This window comes from Pecten maximus, chromosome 16, assembly GCF_902652985.1.
Source record: "Pecten maximus chromosome 16, xPecMax1.1, whole genome shotgun sequence".
Taxonomy (NCBI): domain Eukaryota; kingdom Metazoa; phylum Mollusca; class Bivalvia; order Pectinida; family Pectinidae; genus Pecten; species Pecten maximus.
In genome coordinates, this window is record NC_047030.1 from 4,409,177 (window position 1) to 4,434,094 (window position 24,918).

Genomic DNA, 24,918 nt, shown 5'->3' on the forward strand with positions numbered 1-24,918 from the left:
TAAAAGAAAATCAATAGATAAACTAATTGTCGATAACATTGTTATTAAAACTCTATTACAACTCTATTACCTTGGTCATCATTCGAAGTTTCCTTCGTTATCTCCCACAGATTCATCCGCTTCAGCAGAGCCAGCCTTACGTTTCTAATCACAGCCTTCTCCTTCTTTATATATCGCCCTTAATAGCGTCGCATGCATCGGTGCTTGATTCATCACTTTGTTTTAATGTATGGAACATCTAATAAATAAGTGGCGCTTTGGTAAAGGAATCTCAAGGGAAATCTAGGTTAAGATGTAAAAGTTAAATAATTAATTGGAATGTCTATGAATATTTAGTAGAGCGAAGGTGATGAATTAGGATTGGTATTAAACGTTGGATCTTAAAAGTGAAAAAAAATGAAAGTATTTAGTTGTTTCCTTTACCAAAAGTTGCTGTAGCCAAAGTTTGAGCGAAATCGTTTCATTTATGCAGGCCTCCTTGATTTTTTATATGAAAAATATTTTCCTAAATGCTTTTCAGCATTTTCAGGTCTGTTTACAGTATTTCAAAACAAATAGATTAATAAATAAGAAAACGAGGGAAAATAATTTTCAATTTTTAAAATCACAACTCTAGACCTGCATGTAACAATATTTTCGATACTACTGCTTAACAAAGAATTGGTAAATATCTCGATTGATTGCACTATACTACGCTACACAACTCTACACTATAGTACAGCTATCCGACAATAGACTAAAGGTATCATCAGGTAAAATACAAATTAGCAATGGACAGTGCCCGTTAGTGCCTGTTGGGATCATCCATGCCAGTTTGTCTCTAGTCCATTAATTGTATAACTGAATTATTTACCAAGTACATTACTCATTTGCGCTGCCGAGTTCTATGTTACCTGCTAGTTAACAAACACAATCCTTTTGTGGTTCTGAAGTGTCAGGTTTAGGTTCTAATACTTTTTAACTGAGTGATGGAAAGGGCTGTCAAGCCAGGTGATGGCATATCAACACATGGAATGGGATTATGATGAGCCCTAGGTTATGACACATGCAAATATTTCTGAACTTCACTCATGAGGTGCAGTTAACAAGGTAATGCTTACGAAGGACGGCATGACAGCCATCTATCCCTATGACGCGTATGAAAAATGTATGGGATGAGAACACAGAATCGTTCAAAACAAGTTCTGACCTTGTACAATAACGTGATGACTTAATGGCAGCGTGTTCACAAACCAGTAAGGGTCCCATATGACGACGGTAGCTTGATAGCCATTTTATGTGAAAAAATAACCTCGCTATCTGCACCATATTCTTACAACACAAAATACCAAGAGTGACTTCATATGTCATATTTCCTTAAGCTGAGCAAGGTAAAACATAAGGATAAGTTATATTACAAATATTTTCCCATGTTTAGACCCAAGGGGTGGATTGTATGTCCGGCTTTTCGTCAAAGTAACTTTTTAAACTCCAAAAATCTCCACTAATGAATTTGGAAGCAGACTGTATATGTTATTAATGCATTGCAAAGCAAATATCAAATTTCGCGAAATCACTTTTCCTCAAAACTACCTTAATATATCATTTTGCAAAAAAAAGTCACTATTTCTTATAAGTGAGATTAAAATAACTCGGCTTTACCATAAAATTAATTCCAATTTGCCTTTTAAATCATTCATAAACCAGTAGGGAAGCAACACAGTTTGTATTCCAATTTCGCAAAATACGTGTACTTAAATAATCCAAAATAACGAAAAAATAAACAAACAAGCAAAAAAAAAAAAAGGGGGGGGGGGGGGGAAGAAAAAAAACGCAACAAAAAACAAAAGCATTAATAATGACATTAATCTGTCGGGTGTGATGATATATCCATACTACAATGAAACAAGGTTTGGTTGAAATAGCATCGATACTTTTCGAGAAACTTAGCTAAACAAAGAAAACTATAAAATCTAGATTTCCACATTCCTAACTTCAAGAGCTACTGGAAATTCTGTATATATTCCGTAACTGAAGGCTCTGTTAAGGTGGTAACTATGTGATCTAACATGACAAGCTTGATCAAATTTTGCATATACCTTAGTTTGTCGCAGGCGAGACATAAATGAGCCCCGCTTCACCCAAGAGTGTTGAACATCAAACGTCACCACTAAGTAAAAGACCCATTTTAGGGGGAATGGATATTGTATTTTATATAAACGTTGAGTCTGGCCTCCTGTCAGTAGCGTTGTTAACAAAATTTAAACTGCGATTGTAACTTCCTTTAAAAGGACCACTAACCAGGGGCCGAATTAAACTGATACAATGTATAAGATTATTTCTAAGTGGTGTTCAAATATTAGACAGGCTATTAGGTCGGTCTCTCCCGCCTTGGACTGGGCCATGTGTGTGTTACCATTCAAACATTTTGGCTTTTTGGGACGCTAATATGTTCGTGCAAGTATATTCCTTGTGGTAGTGAAGAACTGCTGCTTTTTCTGGTGCTTCCTCGCCGACGATGTATACTACAGAGAGCACCCAGCAGGACATCACTGTCGTTCACAATATACTTGTATGTCTCAGCCTGGGAAATCTAAAGCCGTCCGCAAAGGGGGCAAACTCTCAACCCAATGCCAGAAGTGAGACGGTGTCAAGGGAGACGGGATAAAGAAAACGTTTAGAAATAAAAAGAAAATGAAAAAGATCAGATTCAAAATACAGTGGCCGTTCATACAACGGGTACAGACATTGTGTCCTACATGCAAGACTATCAAACGCATGCCAACAGCTTTATTATATGTAATTATGAAAAAAACTGTGTACATATACCTATTATTATATTCTGGGCATATCGAGGTATAGGTATATTTATCAAGTTACTGTTTTAAGTTGCTAGCAATTTCACGAATCACTTACAAAACAGAATGTACTATCTCATCAAAACTAAATAGGGCAAAATGTATGAAATATTACGACCGTAAAGGTAGACTCGGGATCTGAAAGTAGGATTTTATGTGGCATGGCGGTGTAATTGATTAGTCAAACATACAAAATTGATACATGTAGGTTAATTTCAAGGACAATGAATTCTAAAGATGTTATCATCGCCTATGATAATAACCAGCCTCTTCAATTAGTCCGTAACATTAAACAGGGGTTCAGAAACATACTACGACGTGAGAGTGGTACCTACTGTCCTTTTACATGACCAATAAAATGTTGATTTTAGATATGATCTCTTCTTTGAAAAAATGTTTTTCTTCTTATATTTCCTCTGGCTGAACTCAGGAATCCCTAACCCTGACAGGGCCACGTCAGAATCATATCGTTTTGTAAACACTTGATATGTGAGTTTTATCTAAGAGCAATAACTTGTTATGAATATTAGGGTAAACAGACAACTATCAACTGTTTACAATACGATTTGATGGTAACGTTGCCCTGTGTATCAATTGATATATACTGAAACGAAAAAGAAACGCAACATGGAAAATTGTGATTAATTTTGTATTAAATATACATATCTGTATAAAAATCGCGGAAATAAACATGCACCCTGCCTAACACCAATACCAATCTTCAAAATCACCCAAGTGTGACTAGAGACCTATGCACTTCCGGCGCGGTAAAAACATCAAAAACCGTGCCTGTACAAACATATGCGTTCTTTTTTCATTCAAACCAGTATCAATTCATCACTAACATTGAGCCACATCATCGCCAATACTTTTGCAAACAATAATTCCTTTTACAATTATGCCACGGTTATCAAAGGTTGATAGAGGACGTGCTATAGCGATGCTTCTGGCAGGGAACACGCAACTTCACGTCGCTCGACAATTCAGAGTTCACAAATCGACTATTAGTCGATTAGTTTTACGTCTTAACGCAACAGGAAGAGTCGATGACCAGCCGAGATCAGGACGTCCACGCGTAACGTCGCGACGTCAAGACCGGGTTCTTAGGTTGGCACACCTGCGTAACAGGAGATTAACGGCCGCTGAAACGGCAAGGAATACGATTGGTAATCATAACCGTCGAATGAGACGTTGGAGGTCTATGCTCTTCACCGATGAATCTCGATTCACGTTATTTCGAGCAGATGGCCGTCAACGTGTGTACCGGCGTCGAGGCGAACGTTTTGCTGACGCCTGTGTTTTGGAACACGACCGATTTGGGGGTGGATCAGTTATGGTTTGGGCGGGAATCTCCCATGGTTTGAAGACGCCTTTGGTGATAGTCAATGGGAATTTAACGGCCGTACGCTATCGGGATGAGATCCTTAGGCCCCATGTTGTGCCGTTTGTTAGGCAGCATCATCTAACCTTTCAGCAAGATAACGCGAGACCACACGTTGCAAGAGTCTGTAGAGACTTTCTTGCGACACAGAACATTGTTCCTATAGATTGGCCTCCATATAGCCCCGACCTGTCCCCAATCGAACATTTGTGGGATGAATTAGACAGAAGAATTCGAAATTGCCGTAACCCCCCAAATACCCTCCCTCAGTTAGCAAATGCACTCGTCCAAGAATGGAATAACATTCCAATACGGAAAGTCAATGCCCTGATGAACTCAATGCAACAAAGAATTAGAGATGTGATAACTGTTCGAGGAGGACACACACGATATTAGGGCACGGTTTCAAAACTGCTGCCATTTCAACTTGGATTCACGTAGGGTACTACCAATCATGACCTTCTAGCAAAGTGACCTGTTCTTAAAAATCTCTAAACATTTAAAGGATGTTACATCAATATTCAATATTAACTATTACATATGAAATTTAAACATAATGCTCACAAGTATTATTTTATTAAACCTACAATTTGAAGTTGCGTTTCTTTTTCGTTTCAGTATATATACATCAACATCATATAGTTCTAAGCGTATATATAGTTATATATATATTGCTTGTGAGAGAAAATGTTTGTTCTTTTAAAAAAACAAAAATGTCTCCCTTGACACCGCGTTTGTCCCGTCGAGAAAGTGTATTGGTTCTGTCCCCTGGGCGAGAGAAAATGAATCTCCTTTTTGGAACTAATCGTAACATTATCGGCTGAACTGGAACTTGCTATACATTTTTAGACGAGTCCGGAAGGTTTTTGTTTTGTTCTGTTTATATTGCTTAGCAAGAGACATATGGGCCTAACGGTCATCTGACCATCAAGTTCTTTGTACTGTTATAGTTGATATACATAGTAGCGAGAATAGTGGTAATATCGGCATGTCAGCCATACTTGGTCAGGACCATCTCATGACCATTAAGGTAAGGTAGAGCTAGATATCACAGATAAAACTTGACAGGAAGTTTAAAATAGGTGTTGTTTTTTTCAGGAAAAGCATGAATCACTGCGCAATTATGTTACAAAATGGCTGCTATGTCTGCCGTGTCAGATAATAACAGGACAAAAAATTTTAACTTCGTTTGCTACTTTTACTTTAAAGATCTACTGAATTAAAACTCAATACCACAAGTAGAATTGAAACTGAAATTTTTTTTTAAATATGACCCTAATGTATTTATTTATTTATTTTGATACAAATATTGAGCATTATTAATACATTCTTATAGCTATATATCAATGTAGAGTCAGTTAAGGACGGTGTCCATGGATGTGTCAATGTAGAGTCAGTTAAGGACGGTGTCCATGGATGTGTCAATGTAGAGTCAGTTAAGGACGGTGTTCATGGATGTGTCAATGTAGAGTCAGTTAAGGACGGTGTTCATGGATGTGTCAATAACATAATCATCCAAATTGCCATCACACTGAAATGTCACACCTGGACACGGTAGTATGACACCCGGTCACATGACACTGACAAAGAACGACATGCCACACCTAGACATGGTAATATGACACCCGATCACATGACACTGACAACGAACGACTTGCCACACCTGGACATGGTAATATGACACCCGATCACATGACACTGAAAACAGACAACAGAATCATTACGTGAGACAGTGTCAAGGGATAAGCCAACATCCTAAATTTGGTGGCCTGTTTCAAATCATGCAATGCCGGGCAGTAGGTGCAATTCTTACACCCTACCTAAAGTAATCACTAACATTACATCTTACACTGGATTACAAAAAAGGAATGAATACATTGCAATTTCCTATACCTATTTATGATACGGTACAATGTTTATTTATACCAAAATATTATATCCTTTTGGTGAATATGCTTTAGGGCACTTACATACCCAGACATGATTATAGATGTAATATGATACCAAACCAAACCCCAAGTGATTTTAATGTCCGGCTAAAGCAACTAACTTATAAATGAGGTGACACAGTACTAGTGGTATCATTACATATACCAACCAGATCAATACACTGTAAATCAGAATTTTTATAACTTGAATGAAAGCAGCTTAAATCGATCAACAAGGCTTATTGTGCTCTGAAATTAGTTGCAACTGTTAAAAGTACAATATTTAAGCCACCTGAGACGAAGTCACAAATGACCTATTCTAATCACCCTTGGTCTGTTGTCACCTATTACCCATCATGCATCCGTAAACATTTTTTTATTTTCATTTTTTTCACAATATCTCAGAGACCAAAGATCATCATGGTAGGCCAGAAGCAAGCTAAAATAAAGAGCTACCAAAAGCATTTATATATATGGCGTTAAGTTTTTTTCAAGGCCCCTGGTGTCAATAATTCAAAATAACTTCTCAATAACCAAGATGCCCAGAGTCAAGATATTGGACTAGCTATAATGGCATGCTGGGATGAACGGCTACTAAAATCATTCAAATGGATGATCTTGACATAAAGTTCCAGCTTCACAGGGGTAAAACGAGTTCAAATTTTGCAACGATTTCTAAATAACCACTTTCAAGGTAAAATGGGGTTGTTCAAGTGTGTTATGAAATACTTTAATGTCTTCTTCTCAATAACCAAGAAGCATAGTTCATGACATTAGTCGGTAAGTATGCTAAAGTGAATGGCTATATTCAAATTAACAAACCTTATGATCTATTTTGACGGTTTCATTTGATTTAGTATTGTTTAATGGCTTATCAACAGCTAAGGTTATTGAAGGACAGCTTCTTTGAAGGTCACAGGGTAGAGTTTTGTTAAATCGAGTTTAAAAGAAAAACATCATCTATCAGTATATATTCCAGAACTCAGGTGACTGATAAGGCCAATGGAGGTTTTGTTTCATGAAATTTAGTTAAAATAAAAGATATCAACAGTATGTGTCAGAGCTAATTATTGATCATCCGAATATCATCAAAAATGATCTACTGTAATCTATTCTATAGGACCAAATTAAGTGAACATTCTCTTATATCAAATTAGACAGGTACAACAAAATTATTTGATGTTTTCAAAGATGTTTCAATTTCTATTTCAAATACATGTGTGCGTGCTTGCGTACGTGCATGTATTTTTATCAACATTATCAGGTTCTCTTACATTAAATTTTTAAGATCTTTAATGTTCATTGGTCTGCCGAGGAGATTTGACTACCTTTTATCCATAGATATAATAATTACGAAATATTCATACCTGTATCATCTGGCTCAGTATGCTGAGCAATGTGGACCACTGGTCTTTATATCTGGTGGTAGAATTAATTTGGACGTCACTTTAAATCACATAAACCACCATTTAACTAACTTTTTTTTTTATATCGAATGTTCAACTAAAAGTTAATGATAATCAAATGTCTCTTGCGATATTGATATGTTTGCAGCTCTGAGATATGTGACATTTTATTGTTCTTGTAAAAGTTGAGAAAATCAACAAAGGAGGTGGTGCATGGCGGCCCACGGCCGAATATTATTTTATGCATGCTATTATGATAGACTTTTACCAAATATATGTCATTTTAGACACTAAAACGAAAATTGGCAAATGCTGTATACGCAGCGCCACCTAACATGATTTCTGTAAACAATGTGTACCCTCTCTTTTAAATTCAGTATTGTAGGCGTCGAGTACGCCTCGAAATCGCTCTGGCTATCGTAAATAAATGAGGTCAATTCCATCTTCCTGGCTTCATCTGTGTTTATTATCTTTGACATCAACTACATACAAGTATAGTACAGGTGTATTGACTCAGTGATAGTTCTACGTAGATAGATTGACAGTAACGAAAAGAAACAGTACTTATTAGACTAATTAACTAAGCAACAGTTACTATTATGCCTTATCATCTATAACACATGACGAGTTTGATCTGTAGATGAGATCGAGACAACTCGCCCTCTACTATTCAGTATACAATACACATGAATTGACAAGACTAGGACGTTTCGGCCCAGAATGAATTTAACCGAACCTGATAAATATAGCAAAATACAATACTATTACGATACTATTACTCTTACACATTTATAGCGAGTTAAACAGCAATGAAACAGCAATGTATCAATCATATCATAGCATACAAATACAGCAGAAATCAAGTGATAGACTAGAATGCACGAGGGACTTGTCGTCTGTCCACGGTTCACTGACATATTTATACATTGGCCGAATTATCCAAAATGACATTATAACATGATGACATGAATTCCTAAACAAGCATAAATCATATTCAAATCATTCAACAGTAATTAGTTACCGTATCGTATCCTACGATAGTCCGAACGAATCTTCTCATACTCAAAACATGTGCTGCGCTTGGATAACGCTATCCCATAATATTCGTCTATACTAAAACCGGAAACCGGATAACCGTATTTTTCGGAATCTTAACAAAATTACCACAAATGAAACTAAACAATAAATTCAACATAAAACTAACATTTAGGCCGTAACATACCGGCCCCTTAATCGAGGCTTCAACCAAGATTATCAATTCGCAAAAACGACCTAATAACCATCAAACACATCAATTAAATCATTATGCTTAATCATAAAATAATTACAATTACAAAAGTACATCTGATATTTCAGTTCGAAATGTCCTTTCACTCAAGCGTTCACCGTATCCATTACTCATTGTCTGACTCGAGCAAGAGCACGAGTTTGGTCACTGGGCGCGTTAACACATTGGAAGGGGTCTTAACCTTCACGAATCGCACAATGTCATGTTTGTCTTTCACAACTTCCTGAATCCTACCGGTTATCCACGCATGCCTAGGTGTACTATCAGCGATCAGCACAAGATCTCCAGTCTGCATATTGCGTCGTTTCTTCATCCATTTCTGGCGTCCTTGCAGAAGCGGTAAGTATTCCTTGGTCCACCTATTCCAGAAAATATCTGAAAGGTACTGTATCTGTCTCCACCTCCTTCTGGCATAGTTATCCGTGGCGACAAATGTTCCAGGTGGGAAATACTCTCCAGGCTGAAGCAATAGCAGATGGTTTGGGGTCAAAACCCGTAGGTCAGTTACGTTATCCGATGCTTCAGTTAACGGGCGTCCATTTAAGATAGCCTCTACCTCACAAAAGAGTGTCTGAAGTCCTTCGTCATCCAGTTTCGCATTCTGCTCATGCATAACAGAGTGCAACACCTGTCTCACAGACCTAATGAGTCTTTCCCAGACTCCGCCGAAGTGAGAACCGGAGGGAGGATTGAAATCCCACTGAATGCTACTCTGCAACATGTTATCACGAATTTTGTCTGTGTTCCATTTCTGAATATTTTCCTTCATTTCTCGTTGAGCACCGACAAGGTTGGTTCCGTTATCCGATCTAATAAATACAGGTTTTCCTCTGCGAGCGATAAATCGTCGAATGGAGTTGATGCAAGAATCTGTATCGAGCGACGCAGCAACTTCTAAATGGACCGCACGAGTCACAAGACAGGTAAACAATACCCCATATCGCTTTACCACACTCCTTCCACGTTTCAGTTCAAAGGGTCCGAAGAAGTCCATCCCAGTTCTGCTGAAAGGAGGCTGATCAGCTGCGAGTCGCTCTGCGGGTAAGTTTGCCATCTTTTGCTCAACACAGGGAGCTCTGTATTTCCTACAAGTCACACATTTGGAAAGAATAGATTTCACCAGAGTGCGAGCACCAACAATCCAATATTTTTCTCGAATGAATGCAAGAACAGTGTTTTTTCCTAAGTGACCACATGATCTGTGGGCATCATCCACAACGAGTCTCGATACGACAGATTCCCTAGGCAACACCACGGGGTGTTTTGCATCATACGAAATTTCAGCTCTTTCAAGACGACCTCCTACGCGAATGACACCATCTTTAACAAAGGGGTCCATCTTGAATAATTTCGAAGTCTTCTTGAGTTTTCGCGACTGAACACCATTGTCCTGGTGAAGGATCTTGCTTTCGGCTGCGAAGTACTTTCGTTGCTCATACTTAATCAACGCGGCTTCAGCTCGTTCCAGAATATCCACAGACAGGCACGCTGTACGAAGGTTTTTCTGTCCATTGAGAAGTCTATCCTGTCTCTCTTTCGACAATGCTAACTTTATTTTCTGGTCGCGTTTCACAGGATCAGATTCTGAACTGCTGATGTCCTGTTTTATCTGCCGGCTCCTCTCAACAGCTCCGTGCAGGTTGTCCATAGCTCTCATAAGCCATCCAGTAGCTCTCCTAAGCTTACTAAAGTTGGAGTAATAGTCGAAAAGATTTCCGACACCACTGTTTGTGTCTAAAACAACTGATGTAGCGCACGCAGTCGTCCTTATTTCAGGATCATTCTCTTTATCCGTGATCTTAACATCCTTTTCCACAACGGGCCATTCACGTTCGGATTTCCAGAGGAACATTGGTCCACGAGTCCACGAGTCAGGCAACTTCGAAATGCTCGTTCCTCTTGATGCAACATCAGCTGGATTCTCCTTAGTGTTGATGTAATACCAGTCATCTTCCGACGTAGCTTCGTGGATAAGAGCAATGCGGTTAGCTACGAACGTGTGGAAGCGCAAATTCTTGTTTGTGATATACCTTAAGTGCTGAAGTGCTGTCAGTCCAAAAGAAGAATTGATCTATGTTGTAATTCAGCTGTTCTGTCACCATCCTGACCAACTTCACTAGAGAAGAGGCAGCTGTAAGTTCCATCCGGGGTATAGTCACTGCCTTCAGTGGTGCGACTCTCGCCTTCCCGAACAAGAACGAGCAGTGGATCTTTCCGGTGACATCAACGAGTCGAAGATAGAATACCATTCCATATCCAATGTCACTTGCATCTGCGAAACCATGAAGTTGACAGGAGGTTACCTTGCCGAGGTTTTTCCCTTTGTAACACCGATCAATGGTAACATGCTCTAGTTCAGGTAGCTGAAGCAGCCAATCGGTCCAGTCCTTCAGATCTTTTCCTGTGATCTCCTCATCCCATCCCTTACCATCCCTACAAAGTCTTTGCAGAATTGACTTGGCCTTAAGAACAAACGGGGATGCAATTCCTAAAGGATCGTACACTGAGCTGGTTACTGATAGAATACATCTTCTAGTAACGGGCTTGTCTTTCATCTGAATTTGGAATCCAAGGGAGTCATTCTCCATGAACCAATAAACTCCGAGAGCTCTTTCGATAGGTGGCTTACTATCCAGACTCCACAACTTGACTTCTTGGGCACGATCACCCTCTGGAATAGATTCCACAACCACATCACTGTTATTCGTCCATTTGGTAAGTCGGAATCCTCCGGATTTACACATTTGAGTCACATCATGTATAAGACTAATCGCCTTCTTCTCTGTAGCAACGGAGGTCAGACAGTCATCGACATACATATTTCTTTTCAGTGTGTCCTGAACTTCTTGGGGAAACCGTTTTTGACTGTCCTCTGCAGTTTTCTGAAGAGCAAAGTTGCAAACACTGGGAGATGATGAGGCTCCAAACAGGTGAACCGTCATCCTGTAGCTCCTTGGCTCATTCGCAGTATTCCCGTTGGGCCACCAGTAAAATCGCAGATAGTCTCTTTCATTTACTGGGACCTTCACCTGATAGAACATCGCTTCGATGTCTCCAATGACAGCCACTGGTTCCTCCCGGAATCGCATCAACACACCAAGAAGATTGTTTGTAAGGTCAGGTCCCTGGAGTAAGTTGTCGTTAAGGGAGACACCTTGATATCGCGCAGAGCAATCAAACACCACTCGAATCTTGTTCTTTTTCTTGTGGTATACACCATGATGAGGAATGTACCAGACCTTTCCTTTGTCAAATCCCACAGGTGCTGGTTCCGCATGACCTTTCTCCAACAGTGTTTCCATGAAGGCAGTGTAATCTTCTTTGAACTTGGGATCTGCCTTGAACCTGTTCTCAATGCTGCGTGATCTCCGTTCAGCCATTACCGAGTTATCAGGCAAAATAGTGACCTTGTTACGAAATGGCAACGAAACGCAGTAATGTTCTCCATCCTTATAAATAGAGTTTTCAGCCATATCCAAAAATTGTTTGTCCTCCCTGGAGTTTTCTTTTCTATCGTCAATAAGACGCTCAGGGAAATCGAGGTTCATAGATCTCTTAACCATGTCTTCGATGTCTTCTCCAGACTCATCCTGAATGTGAACTCTGTTGACTTGTATAGTACCGCTTTCTCGAAGAACATTCCAGACCACCCATCCAAGCTTAGTTCTTGTACCATGTGGTGATCCACTAGGGCCTGCAAGTATCTCAATAGGCGAGTAGGCATCTGGTACGTTGCTGCCAATCATCAAACCTATCTCACAGTTAGGCTCAGCTAGTGAAACCTTTGCTAAGTGTTCCCACCTTGACACCTCTGCTTGTGTTGGAATGTGCTTCTTAGACACGGGCATTTTCTCCTTCGTGAACACTCGCGGAAGATCAATAGCATTTTCCGAGTCAATGTCACTTACTTGCAGTCCACTGATGGAAAATGTGTTCATGATAGCTCCAAGCTGTTTCATAACTGTCTCGGTGCAAAACGAAGCGCTACTACCTGTATCCAAGAATGCGTATGTCTCTATACTATGAGGTTTATCACGCAAGCGAATTCTAACTGGGACTATCGCCATGGCACAAGACACATCCCCCTTTTGATCTTCTTTTGCGATAGCATAACCAGTACTGGCATTCGATACACTAACAACTGACGAGCTTTCTTCGTTGTGTAAGATAGATGGATGACTTTTTTTGCATATGCCGCACTTGGAACGATTACGGCATCTCTTCGACAAGTGGCCTTTCTTGAGACAGCCAAAGCATAATCCCTTTTCTTTAATGAAGTTGACTCTTTCGTTCATAGGTTTGGCAGTTATCTCTTTGCAAGTATCCAGAGAATGGGAAGTAGAGTCACAGAAGAAACACTTATAATTCGGGGCTGGAGGAGGTACGGTGTCACTGGTGCTCTTAGGTATAGAATCTGTAACAATCTCTGGAACTGCATTGCTGGAACGTGCAATCTTTTGCGGAGTCTTTGGTCTTGAAGTCCCAGTGGCAATACTTCCATACGTAGGGTCGTTGATTTTCTTAGCCTCTGTCTTCACAAACTTCACTAAGTCCTTGAACCGAACCTTCCTCTTTGCTTCCTTGTACTTATATACTTGGTTCCTCCATTTATCATGCAGATAGAAGGGTAGTTTGAGCATTCATTTCTTAATATTGTCCGAGTAGTCAAGAACGCCATTTGATTCTGTGCCAACTGCATTATCACACTCTACAAGAAACAAAGAGAAGTCATCGAGTGCCTTCGGGTCTCCAGGACGAATGGTGGGCCAGTCTAATGCTTTCTTGATGAAAGCTGTCGCTATAACTTCCTCATCGCCATAGCGATCCTCCAGCTGACTCATGGCTGCCTTATAAGCCTTGTCGCCGTTCAGATGGCTGAATCCTGACACCACTTTATGTGCATCTCCGAATGTAAGTTGTTCAAGGTAGTTCATCCTTTCATCGTCATCATCAGTGTTGATTACAACCTTCGAGTGAAATTGACGAATAAATCTGCGATATTCTAGAGGATCTCCACTAAACTTCTTTACCTCTGCCACAGGTTTTCTTAAATGTTGAACTACCGACTGAACTACGGTTTGTGAATGGGACGAATCAACATATTGTCCAGGTAGTGTTCTCGATGACACTTCTGCTACACCAGTCATATGCGGTCTAGGTCTATCATATAGGACTGGAGGGGGACTTGCACAAACACTTTCATCTGTAAATCGTACAGGCAATGGTCGCGGCTTAGGGGAGGTAAATCGCGGTTGCTCGAACGCAAGAGCCTGGTCAACTGAAGCATTAAGATTTTCATTTGAGTCGTACTTGTCGAGTACTCCGCTTCTCGCTTGAGTGACAGCTATACCGGTATCAAGTTCCAGTTCTTCCTCTTTGAGCTTTAGCGACAACTTAGCTAACTCAATTTCATGTTTCTTTGATAACGCTAGTTTCCTTGTCTCTAATTCTACCCTAACCTGTTCTTCTTTGATACGTTTCAGAGACGCGTATGAACTGGCAGTACTGGAAACGGATACATTATCATCGGCTTCTGGATCAGTTTTCTTTATAATGCCTTGGTCTATTTTCTCGCCAGCCACACTCAACTCTTCGGTTACAGATAAAGTGTTCTTACTCAATGTCATAGCACTCCGCGATGAAATGTAGTTCTCAATCCAACTTTTGAATTGTTTCGCAGAACCATAATTATCATTGAACCTTTGAACAAACTCATCATGCTCATGGGAAGAGACTTGGGGCAGCAAAATGTCATACAGTTCCAAATATTTTTCGAACTCACTCATCCACATACTGTATTTTTTACGCACAATATCCAAAGGTTCGTCATCTTCAGTGGCTATTTCTTTTAAATATCTTTCTGACCTACATAGAGACTTGTGTTTTTTGTCAAGCTGTTCCATATTGTACTGCATGCCTTTCTCACTAAATTTTCTGGCCCGTCCAGAATCTGAATTTAAGTCATACATGTAACCTTCTACAGCTTCTCTGTCTCTAGTAGCCATCTTGTTCCAGATCTGTATCACTTAAAAGCTTGAAGATCATACCTCTTACATCTGGGATGATACGTCAATGATTGTAGGCGTCGAGTACGCCTCGAAATCGCTCTGGCTATCGTAAATAAATGAGGTCAATTCCATCTTCCTGGCTTCATCTGTGTTTATTATCTTTGACATCAACTACATACAAGTATAGTACAGGTGTATTGACTCAGTGATAGTTCTACGTAGATAGATTGACTGTAACGAAAAGAAACAGTACTTATTAGACTAATTAACTAAGCAACAGTTACTATTATGCCTTATCATCTATAACACATGACGAGTTTGATCTGTAGATGAGATCGAGACAACTCGCCCTCTACTATTCAGTATACAATACACATGACTTGACAAGACTAGGACGTTTCGGCCCAGAATGAATTTAACCGAACCTGATAAATATAGCAAAATACAATACTATTACGATACTATTACTCTTACACATTTATAGCGAGTTAAACAGCAATGAAACAGCAATGTATCAATCATATCATAGCATACAAATACAGCAGAAATCAAGTGATAGACTAGAATGCACGAGGGACTTGTCGTCTGTCCACGGTTCACTGACATATTTATATATTGGCCGAATTATCCAAAATGACATTATAACATGATGACATGAATTCCTAAACAAGCATAAATCATATTCAAATCATTCAACAGTAATTAGTTACCGTATCGTATCCTACGATAGTCCGAACGAATCTTCTCATACTCAAAACATGTGCTGCGCTTGGATAACGCTATCCCATAATATTCGTCTATACTAAAACCGGAAACCGGATAACCGTATTTTTCGGAATCTTAACAAAATTACCACAAATGAAACTAAACAATAAATTCAACATAAAACTAACATTTAGGCCGTAACAAGTATATTTCTCGTACAAAAGTACTTGATAAATTTCATATTGCATTGATAGTCTCATGTGATGTTATATTTTATAAAAACATGTGTGTTTAGTATGAATTTGTATAATAGAAAGTGTAATTACAGCTTTTTTAAAAAAAAGTATCAGTAAAAAAATTACCTTCTTGAAATTTTCTTTTATTTGTTAAGTAGATAAAATGTAATAATCGTTGGAGTACTATCAAATTTTGCTTTTAAAAAATATGTTTGCATATTAATCTTGATACACAACCAAAAAAATCATCAAAAATTACTGGATAACAAAAGATTTTTGCTTACAAAGAAAGGTCATGAAGTAAACTGTAATAAAAACCCAAGGGTTAAAAAGGAGCACCCTGTCTGACACAAGCAGTAAAGTCTGGTTGCATTGTTATTTTTGTTGGATTTTTAGCATTTGCCTCTATTTTTCAGTACTTTCGGTACTTTGATATGTTGTCCAAAATTGGGGGAGTATGCATTTAACATAATAAAGTCTTGGCATATCCAGTAATTCACCAAATAAATATGTTTCATTAAATGTTTATGAATATCCATAGATTATTTCTAACCGGAAATTTTTATAGTACTCCATTAATAACTTTGTGGTATTAGACTTTAAATGAAAAGTTAAAAACAATGATTTTCACAAAGAAGACATCAAATTAGGCTGAAATTTAATTTTAGTGTCACGGAGCGTGATGATTCATATACAAAATTAAACCTTAAACAAATGGGGTGAATTTGTTTCACAAATAGGAAATAAAAATGTGTTCTATAATAATTAGTGGTCAAAACATTAGCTTATTATGCAGTTAGATGGGGAAATAATGAAATCACCAAAAAAAAGAATATATACATTGAGGAATGGAAATTAATTCCTCCCACATAATCGGGGCTATTATGCTTTGACAAAAATATGTTTCCGGGAAAAAAATCGCCGTGGGCCGATTTAGCCCTCCTATGCACCACCTCCTTTCAATACGTAGATTACATGGTGACTGACTCCGTCGCCCTAGCCTGGGCATATACGGCCAGGTGTGATTACCGTAGTCGCTTCGTAAGAAGCCTTGGGTTTACAGGTAAAATAAATCTGAACGGTGATTTTATGTCAGAAGTGTGGTTATGAACCATTAGCCGGTACACCTGTGTTGTTCGCGAGTCAGATATGGAAAGTCCCGAAAGGACTCCGACTCTTCTCTCCCTTCCTGACTCGTGTAGTGGAAATGAAAGTCTTTACAAGGCTGGTTTGGTTTGGTTTTACTCACAGTCAGTAGTCAGTGGAGTGTGTGACAGAGTTTGACAGAGTTTGACAGAGTTATTTGTCTCTGAGTCTATATTTATTTAGTGATATCTTAATAAAACTACCTGAACTTTGTAGATCTTGATTTTTATTTGCCAGACTTCAATTGCACATTATGATTAAGAATGTAAGAATTTGACGGACCCGAAATTTGCCAGCCTGGGTATAAGATATTTCAAGGTGTCAGTTTGATGTGGAAAAGCCGCTCCTTTTACATGTTAAATAAAAATTCATGTTCCAGTAAGTTGATTTTTTTCCGAAATGTATTGATAAAAATGACATGACAATTGGTACATAATAATCTTTATAATCAACATTTGATTAGCTTATCCTTTAATTTTTAGAATGTTGTAATTTCTTTAATCCTTCATACGTTATAAGAAGGATAATTACGATATTCGTCTAGTTACTATTATTTAGTTTCATTTGAAAAAAAAGTGGTATTCTGCTCAGAAATGAAAACTGCAACAATTGCAGTTGCCTGATGTTACACAAGAAAGAAGAAACAAGCACATTCGTGGAATTTAAACTGTTAAAACTGATACTTTATGTATCCAATACCCCATCTTTTAATGTACCTTGTAAATTATCGGTTGATTTAAGTCTCATGAAATTGAAAAGAGAGGCAACTCTCAAATAGTCTTTGACCTGCTGATATTGATTTTCTGGGAACTGGGTTGCGCAACTGTCTAGTTCGCGTTTAACGTATATTACAACAGAGCTATTGCCTCCTTGTTTTCAGTTAGAGTCGACGTGATAAGTGGTGTACATTGCTAACATATGTTATACCTAGTTGTATCTGGGATTTCTTCGTTTATTTAAACTTAGAAATGATGTCATTATGACAAATTTTCGTGCATTGACTTTTTGATTCCAAATCATACCATGTGGTCGCAGATATATTCGGCGTCGTCCCATGTTTGCTTTACACTTGCTATAGAGTTGTGATTTTTGAAGATATATAGATAACTTTAAGTACATCCAGTTGTATCTTAAGCTTTTTTTAATGAATGGCAATGATTATTTAGCAATCTAATATAATTATTTGCTTAATGCTTTGAACGGTGACGCTATTTTTGGTAACGTGATGGTCATAATTCCAAAATGAGTATAAAAAACATGGTTTTATGTTGATAGGCAGGCATGTGTGTAGGGCTTTTATCAGTACTATAATTTCTGAATTGGTTTCAACTCAACTATAATTGGATATATATAAATATATATATATGGATTCATATTTCAATTTACTATGGAAAACTATAATATATATTAGAGAATTGCACTGAAACTTGGATATCAATCACTTTAATATAAAGTTAGTTGAGTGTCAGTCACTATAGTATAATTAGTAACCCTGTCCTATTTACTGATAATTTACTGTAATGTCATGTCAATATCTAGCCAGTAATGGATTGCTGTTACTATTAGTGCTCTTACATTGATATGCCATTCAAAAATTCCTAGGTGACAAGGGGATTTTAACTGCTAAACAAATTGACGACCTTTACTACCTTAACAACAATCATTTAGCACTTTTCCAGAAATAGAGATAGCAAGGATTGTTTATGGACTGAGGACAGGCCACAGAAGCAGGGCGATTTGAATAACCCAACACCTCACGATTGCTGGGTAATAAAACTGTATCGTACAGCTGTGATAGGACTCGTCAGTTATGTTGAGTACTTTTAAACGAGGATGAAAAAATATTTCGGAAATTCAGAATTTCATATTTTTTTTTATTAACAAGCCATGGCAAAAGGATTGGATAGCAGGCAAACATTTTTATATGTCCACTCCAGAACAACAAGGGTACAGGACAAAGTACAATAATAAATTTAGCCGAATTTCTCATCAAAACGAATATAGCACAATGTATAAAATATTACGACTGTCGTGGTAGTCTGAGGATACGAAAACATACAAAATTGATCATATTTTTTCTTCTTTCTAAAACATCATTAGTGTATAGTTCTAAGCGTATATATATCTATATATCTACTGCCCAGGAGATAAAGATTTTGATAACAAATGTCTCCTTTGACACCGCGCTTGTCCCTATGGTATGGGTTCTGATCACTGGCCTAGAGAAGATACATCTTCTTTTGGAACCCAATCGTAACACAAACAGACTCGGTTTCCCTTATATTTGTAACTATTATAGAGCGTAAATATATAGCTTTAACAGTCACCTCATTTAAATAAACAATGTACTATTGTAGTATACAAATTCAGTAGCAAGTATTGGAACTGGACCTTGGATTTCTGACCAACACGAAAAATAAGCAATACTTGGTATTTGGTCAGGACCATCTCAGAATAATTTTAGGTAAATTAAAGCGGATTCCAACTAACAAAACTTGTAAAAAAAGTTTTAATTAGTTGTTAAGGAAATCCATGACCGCGCAATCATGTAACAAAATGGCAGCATTGGAAGAAGATGTTTAAAAAAAACAATAACAAAAACAACAACAAGATTCCCTACGAATAATGCAAGTGAGCAGCGGGTATAGTCATTTTATCCTACCAACAGGACTTTTTAAATAATTTAAACGGCCATATTTATACATCAATGCCTTAACTGTACAGATGCCTATTTTGATAATAATGTCATAAAGTTCATGAATCACTAACCACAATATATTCTGCCGAATACATCATTCATGTAATTTCTCATCAAACCGAATTTGGAACCATGTAGATATTAGAACCGTCATGGTAGTGTGAAGTTCTGAAAACAAGATGGTATGTGACTTGGCGATGTTATTGATAGATTGGTTAAACATACAAAATTGATAACTAAGTCTCTTTAATTAGTTCGTAACCTTAAACAGAGGTACATAGTCATACTCCATCAGTCCTACAGGTAATTGAGGACAGACCTACAGGACACTTACATTTTAATTGGGGCACCTGCTAATGCGACACGATTTTAGATCTTTTGTTTTCTTTCTAAGCGTGTATATATTTATATATCTACTGCCCGGAGATAAACAAAATTGTACCGTTGAATACAGATGTCTCGACACCGCGATTGTCCCTATGATGAATGGTATGGTACTGCTCACTTGCAGAGAGAAAATGTACCTCTGTTAGGAACCTAATGATAACATTATTGACGGAGTCTGAATTTGCTATAAATTTTGGGAGACCAATTTATAATGTTAACAAACTCGGTTTCCTTGTCTTTGTAAATAGTATAGGGCTGTGAGCGTTAACATTATAAGAGGCCCGTGGGCCTTAACATTCACCTGACTCTTAAATGAAATGACACGATCAAACAATAAAACACTGATACTTATTTTTTATTGTTCTGTTAAACATGATTACCCTGAATTTAATGAACATAATTAGAAATGTTTTTGTTGACGAATCTGTATCCGTGAATGACAGCTGAGTGAATAAAATTTTCAAAATTGTAGGGTGCACCTCACCGCATGAGGATTTTTTTCCCGCCATGGATCATCCATACATGAGTGAAGACATTGCTGACAAGTCCTCTACATCTAAACTGTCGTAAATCTGTTGAAAAAAAAAGTATAAGGAGAGTTCACTTCATATAGTTCTAACAATTATTTTGTTTCCAGACTTATAATAAATTCACTCTAAACACAGTATGTGATATTCGTATTTTATATATATATGAATTATTACTATAATTGTATAATCAATATGTGCAGGCTTTTTTACTCCATACATGTACCAATCTAAACACAACTGTTATCTGTAACCATATTGATATAAGTGTTATGTCGTTTGTTGATTGGGGAATAGTTGACATAAACTTTGTTTAATTGAAAACGACGAGAGCATCCATCTTTCCTCCATCATTTATTTTCTTCATCTCGAAAAAGTAATTACAAAATCAACTTCCGGTATTAGTTTCCGGATTTAGGTATATACTAATAAAGTAAAAAAAAGAAACCGACTCCGGATTTGATTGTCTCCCCTTAGACCATATACATGATATAACCTGCGGTGGTGCATCTCAAGCAGACTTTGTATATTTTCCAAAATCTAAATATTTTTATATGAAACACCATTTGATATCCTAGATAAAGCCAATACCTTACAACATACACAAAATTGTATTTCCCAAGCCTTACTATGTAGTTCACTTCAACATATGTGAAAAGTGATTTCATACAAATATGTTGAATTTTGTAAACAGATGGTGTTGTTTCTATTTTAAAATATCATTTTACCTGAATAAATATTAGGAGTAGTATTAATCCCTAAAAGATTTTAAGTCGGGGAAGGGTTGTAAATTCTAGTTGTTCTACCTGTCCACAAACAAAGCCGTTCAATATAACCGCTTTGTAATAATCTGGTAACACGATGCCTTGTCCAGTTATATCATTATGTTAAAATGCCACTTAGCTAGGGCTAGTTTCATCCTTATTATAATTACAATTTTCCACAGGAAAGCATTACAAACTTGACGAAAGGTTCCTCAGCTAAGATTTTCCCTAACATTCTGTAACACTTTCATGTGGGAAATTTGAAGTTAAAGAATTTCCTTAAGTTAACTTGGGGTTCTGTCTACATTTTTATCCAAAATTTGTGTTGTCCTCCTTTGCAGGGGGAAGATGCAGGTCACAAATATTAATGTTGTAAATGGTTCAGCAGATGATTTTCGTCTTGTATGTGTTCATCTGGCATTAAGCCTCTTAACGATATATGATTTACACAGCGGATCAAGAGATATAAACAGAAACTTTGGAAAGGACAAAAACATCAGTTCTAAATTCTTGTATCTCTTTATCGAAGTATTCCTATCTGCACTGTCAGCTCTAAGATAAAATACTTACCAAAGACAGACTCAAATCTTCACTGAAGTCCAGTCGTGACCACTTCTTCAAAACTTTGTGGAATGCTAAAATTGCCTGTAATATTTGATAATATCAGTTTAGTTATACTTTTACTTTATGTCAATGGTAAATAATGACTTTGTGTCAATTGTGCCACATCATAATAATAGTTATATGTATAAGGATGACCCTACATGATGTTGTGTATATCATCCATAACAGCTACTTCGAAATTGTGAACACTAATTACAGTTTGGGCAGCATCCAGATTAATACATAACATGGCCATACATGCATACAGCTTCACGTATTATCATCAAAGCACTCAATTATGCATAATACCATAATTGGATGTTGTGAACACGAATTGCATTCTGAGCTATAACGAGCTTCATATATGGCACTGCGACATAATCAATACAGCTAAACGTATCAATAAAACCAAGGATTTTAATTAAGGGGCACTGCGACATAATGAATACAGCTTATTTATTTAAACGTATCAATAAAACCAAGGATTTTAATTAAGGTTAAATTAATAAGATATTAATTACTGTAACAAATATTGGAATATATTGTACAGTAAAATCAAATGTGAAATCGGTCTGTCCAAACTGGAGAATAACGTTTAAATGTCGACTTTAATTCGCTTTATGTCCTATTAACACACTAGAGTCATTTAAAGATGGTGTCCATGGATGTGTCAATACCATAATCAGTCAAATGCCATCGCACTGAAATGTCACATCTCGACACGGTAGTATGACATCCGGTCACATGACACTCACAACGGACGACATGCCACACCAGGACATGGTAACTTAGTTATGATATGGTACATTATCTATTTTAAATACCAATATATTAGATCTTTCTGGTGAATGTGCTTTAGGGCACTTACATACCTTGACATGCTTAAAGATGTTATATTATACCAAATTAAATCCCTAATGCTACACTATAAGGCAACTTATTTATCAATGATGTGACATAATCGTATCATTACGTTTATTAAAACAGAGCCAGATCAATAAACTGTATATCAGAATTTACATAACATGAATGACAGCAGCTTAAATCGATCAACAGGGCTTATTGAATTCTGGAATTAGTTGCAACTGTTAAAAGTACTCTGCACAATGTTTAAGCCACCAGAGACAAGTTGTAAATGACCTATTCTAATCACATCTGGTCGGTTGTCATGTATCACCCATCATGCATCCGTAAACAATATTCATTTTCTCAATACCTCAGACCCCAAAGATCACGACATTACGCCAGCCGTATGCAGGGATGAAGAGCTACCAAACGCGTTCGCATATGGCATTGACTTACTTTCAAGGTCACTTGCCCATACTCAAGATATTGGAATAGCTATAATGGCGTGCTGGGAAGAAATGATCTTTTAACAATTTCTCAATAACACAGAGGCCGAAGCTAATGATGATAGACTCATGGCATACTTGGATAAAGGGATACCAGGTTTGTAAAAAATAATGAATGACCTTGACCTACTTTCAAGTTTAAAGAGGTTTAAATGTGTTCTCAATAACCAAGAGGTCTAGGGTATGACATTAGTCGATCAGCATATTCGGGTGAATGGTTAAAAAGTTTGTTAATATGAACAAACATTTTGATCTACTTTGAAGGCTTGGTTTCTTTAGTATTGTTTAATGTCCTATCAACAGCTCAGGTCATTTAAGGACAGCTACTTGGAAGGCCACAGGGGTGAGTTGTGTTAAATACATTATACATCATCTATCAGTATATATTTCAGAACTCAGGTCACTGATAAGGCCAGTGGGGTTTTGGGGGGTTTTGAGATATTAAAAGCTTTAAAAACTGTAGACCAAAGAATAGTTTTCTTTGAAAAAGGTACAATTGGCCTGTATCAGTCACCGTTTCTGAATCATGTTAACAACACCTACCATTTATTTCAGTGATGTCAAAAATAGTAAATAAGCCTTTTGGATGAGTCAGATTATTGATCATCAGAATGCCATACTACATGAGCCAGAGCTTCCTTAAATGACCTGTTGATAGGACGTAAAACAATACAAAACCAAACCAAGATATCAGATTATATCCCGTAGCATACTCTATAGGACCAAACATTCGTTTACATCAAACTATGTAAAACTACTATGTCGACTATCAACTATGTTGATTCAAAAAATTTACTTTATTTTTTCAAATGTGTTAAATTTCTAAAACCAATAAAACATGTATTATTCAGTACCTGTTGGGACTCGTCATATATATTTGCTTTCCCTGCCATTGCTCTGTGGCCTGGTACGACAAGATAGCTACAGGGAATAGACTCTATCTGATAAAGAAAATGTAAATGTTTTATACATATGGTTTATAGTACGATGTCATATAATGTGTGAGTGTGTGTATTTTAACACCATTATCGTTATACATGTCTCATTCTAAGGCTATAGATGGGAGCGCTGTAAACCATATTATATTTGTTGATGAATTGAAATCTAAAATTTCGTTTTTAATAAAAATCTTCAATTTTATTTTTTAATCTAACATTTGATCTATCTTATCATTGAGATTTTATCTTTTAATCTAAAACTTGATCTATTTTATTATTGAGACAATGCTATTTATTTCAATATTTCTGTTGGGTATTGAACACTAAACTTACGTTCAATCAACAAGCTAGTTTACAAATTACAGAATTGTATAGGAACATTTTCCCTAGCTTAGAGCAAACAACGTTCACGAGAATTGTCAGCATAGATATTTCCGTTTATGACAGAAAAATTAACTTTAAGATTGTCTTGCTTACAAATCTATAATTATCAGCCGTTTTTCTGCAATTGATGATTTACAGCTGTAGAACTGAGGCTGTTCTTCCCTAGTTATCACATCAAATTTAGAATGAAAAACAACCCCATTATAATAGCCAAGCACAGAGTAATTCAGAGTTAATGAGACGTTCTTATGTACAAATCTGACGTTCTTATGTACAAATCTTATAAGATTTAATCCTTAATTGTGTTTAAAGATGAAAAGGTTATAGGAT

The 24,918-nt window shown here is 37.1% G+C and overlaps 1 protein-coding gene and 1 long non-coding RNA gene across 2 annotated transcripts; both read right to left on the reverse strand.

The window, feature by feature from the left end:
- Positions 1-8,946: 8,946 nt before the first annotated feature.
- Positions 8,947-13,480, reverse strand: LOC117314546. Its single transcript, XM_033868610.1, has 2 exons — positions 11,107-13,480; positions 8,947-10,886 (listed from the first exon to the last, which is right to left on the reverse strand). The coding sequence occupies exons 1-2, from the start codon at positions 13,478-13,480 to the stop codon at positions 8,947-8,949; spliced, it is 4,314 nt and encodes a 1,437-aa protein (XP_033724501.1).
- Positions 13,481-20,357: 6,877 nt separating this feature from the next.
- On the reverse strand, positions 20,358-24,210 carry LOC117344561. The gene is made up of 3 exons (XR_004536206.1): positions 24,121-24,210; positions 21,882-21,956; positions 20,358-20,592 (listed from the first exon to the last, which is right to left on the reverse strand). It is a non-coding gene; the product is annotated as an uncharacterized LOC117344561 (long non-coding RNA).
- Between the last annotated feature and the right edge of the window lie 708 nt (positions 24,211-24,918).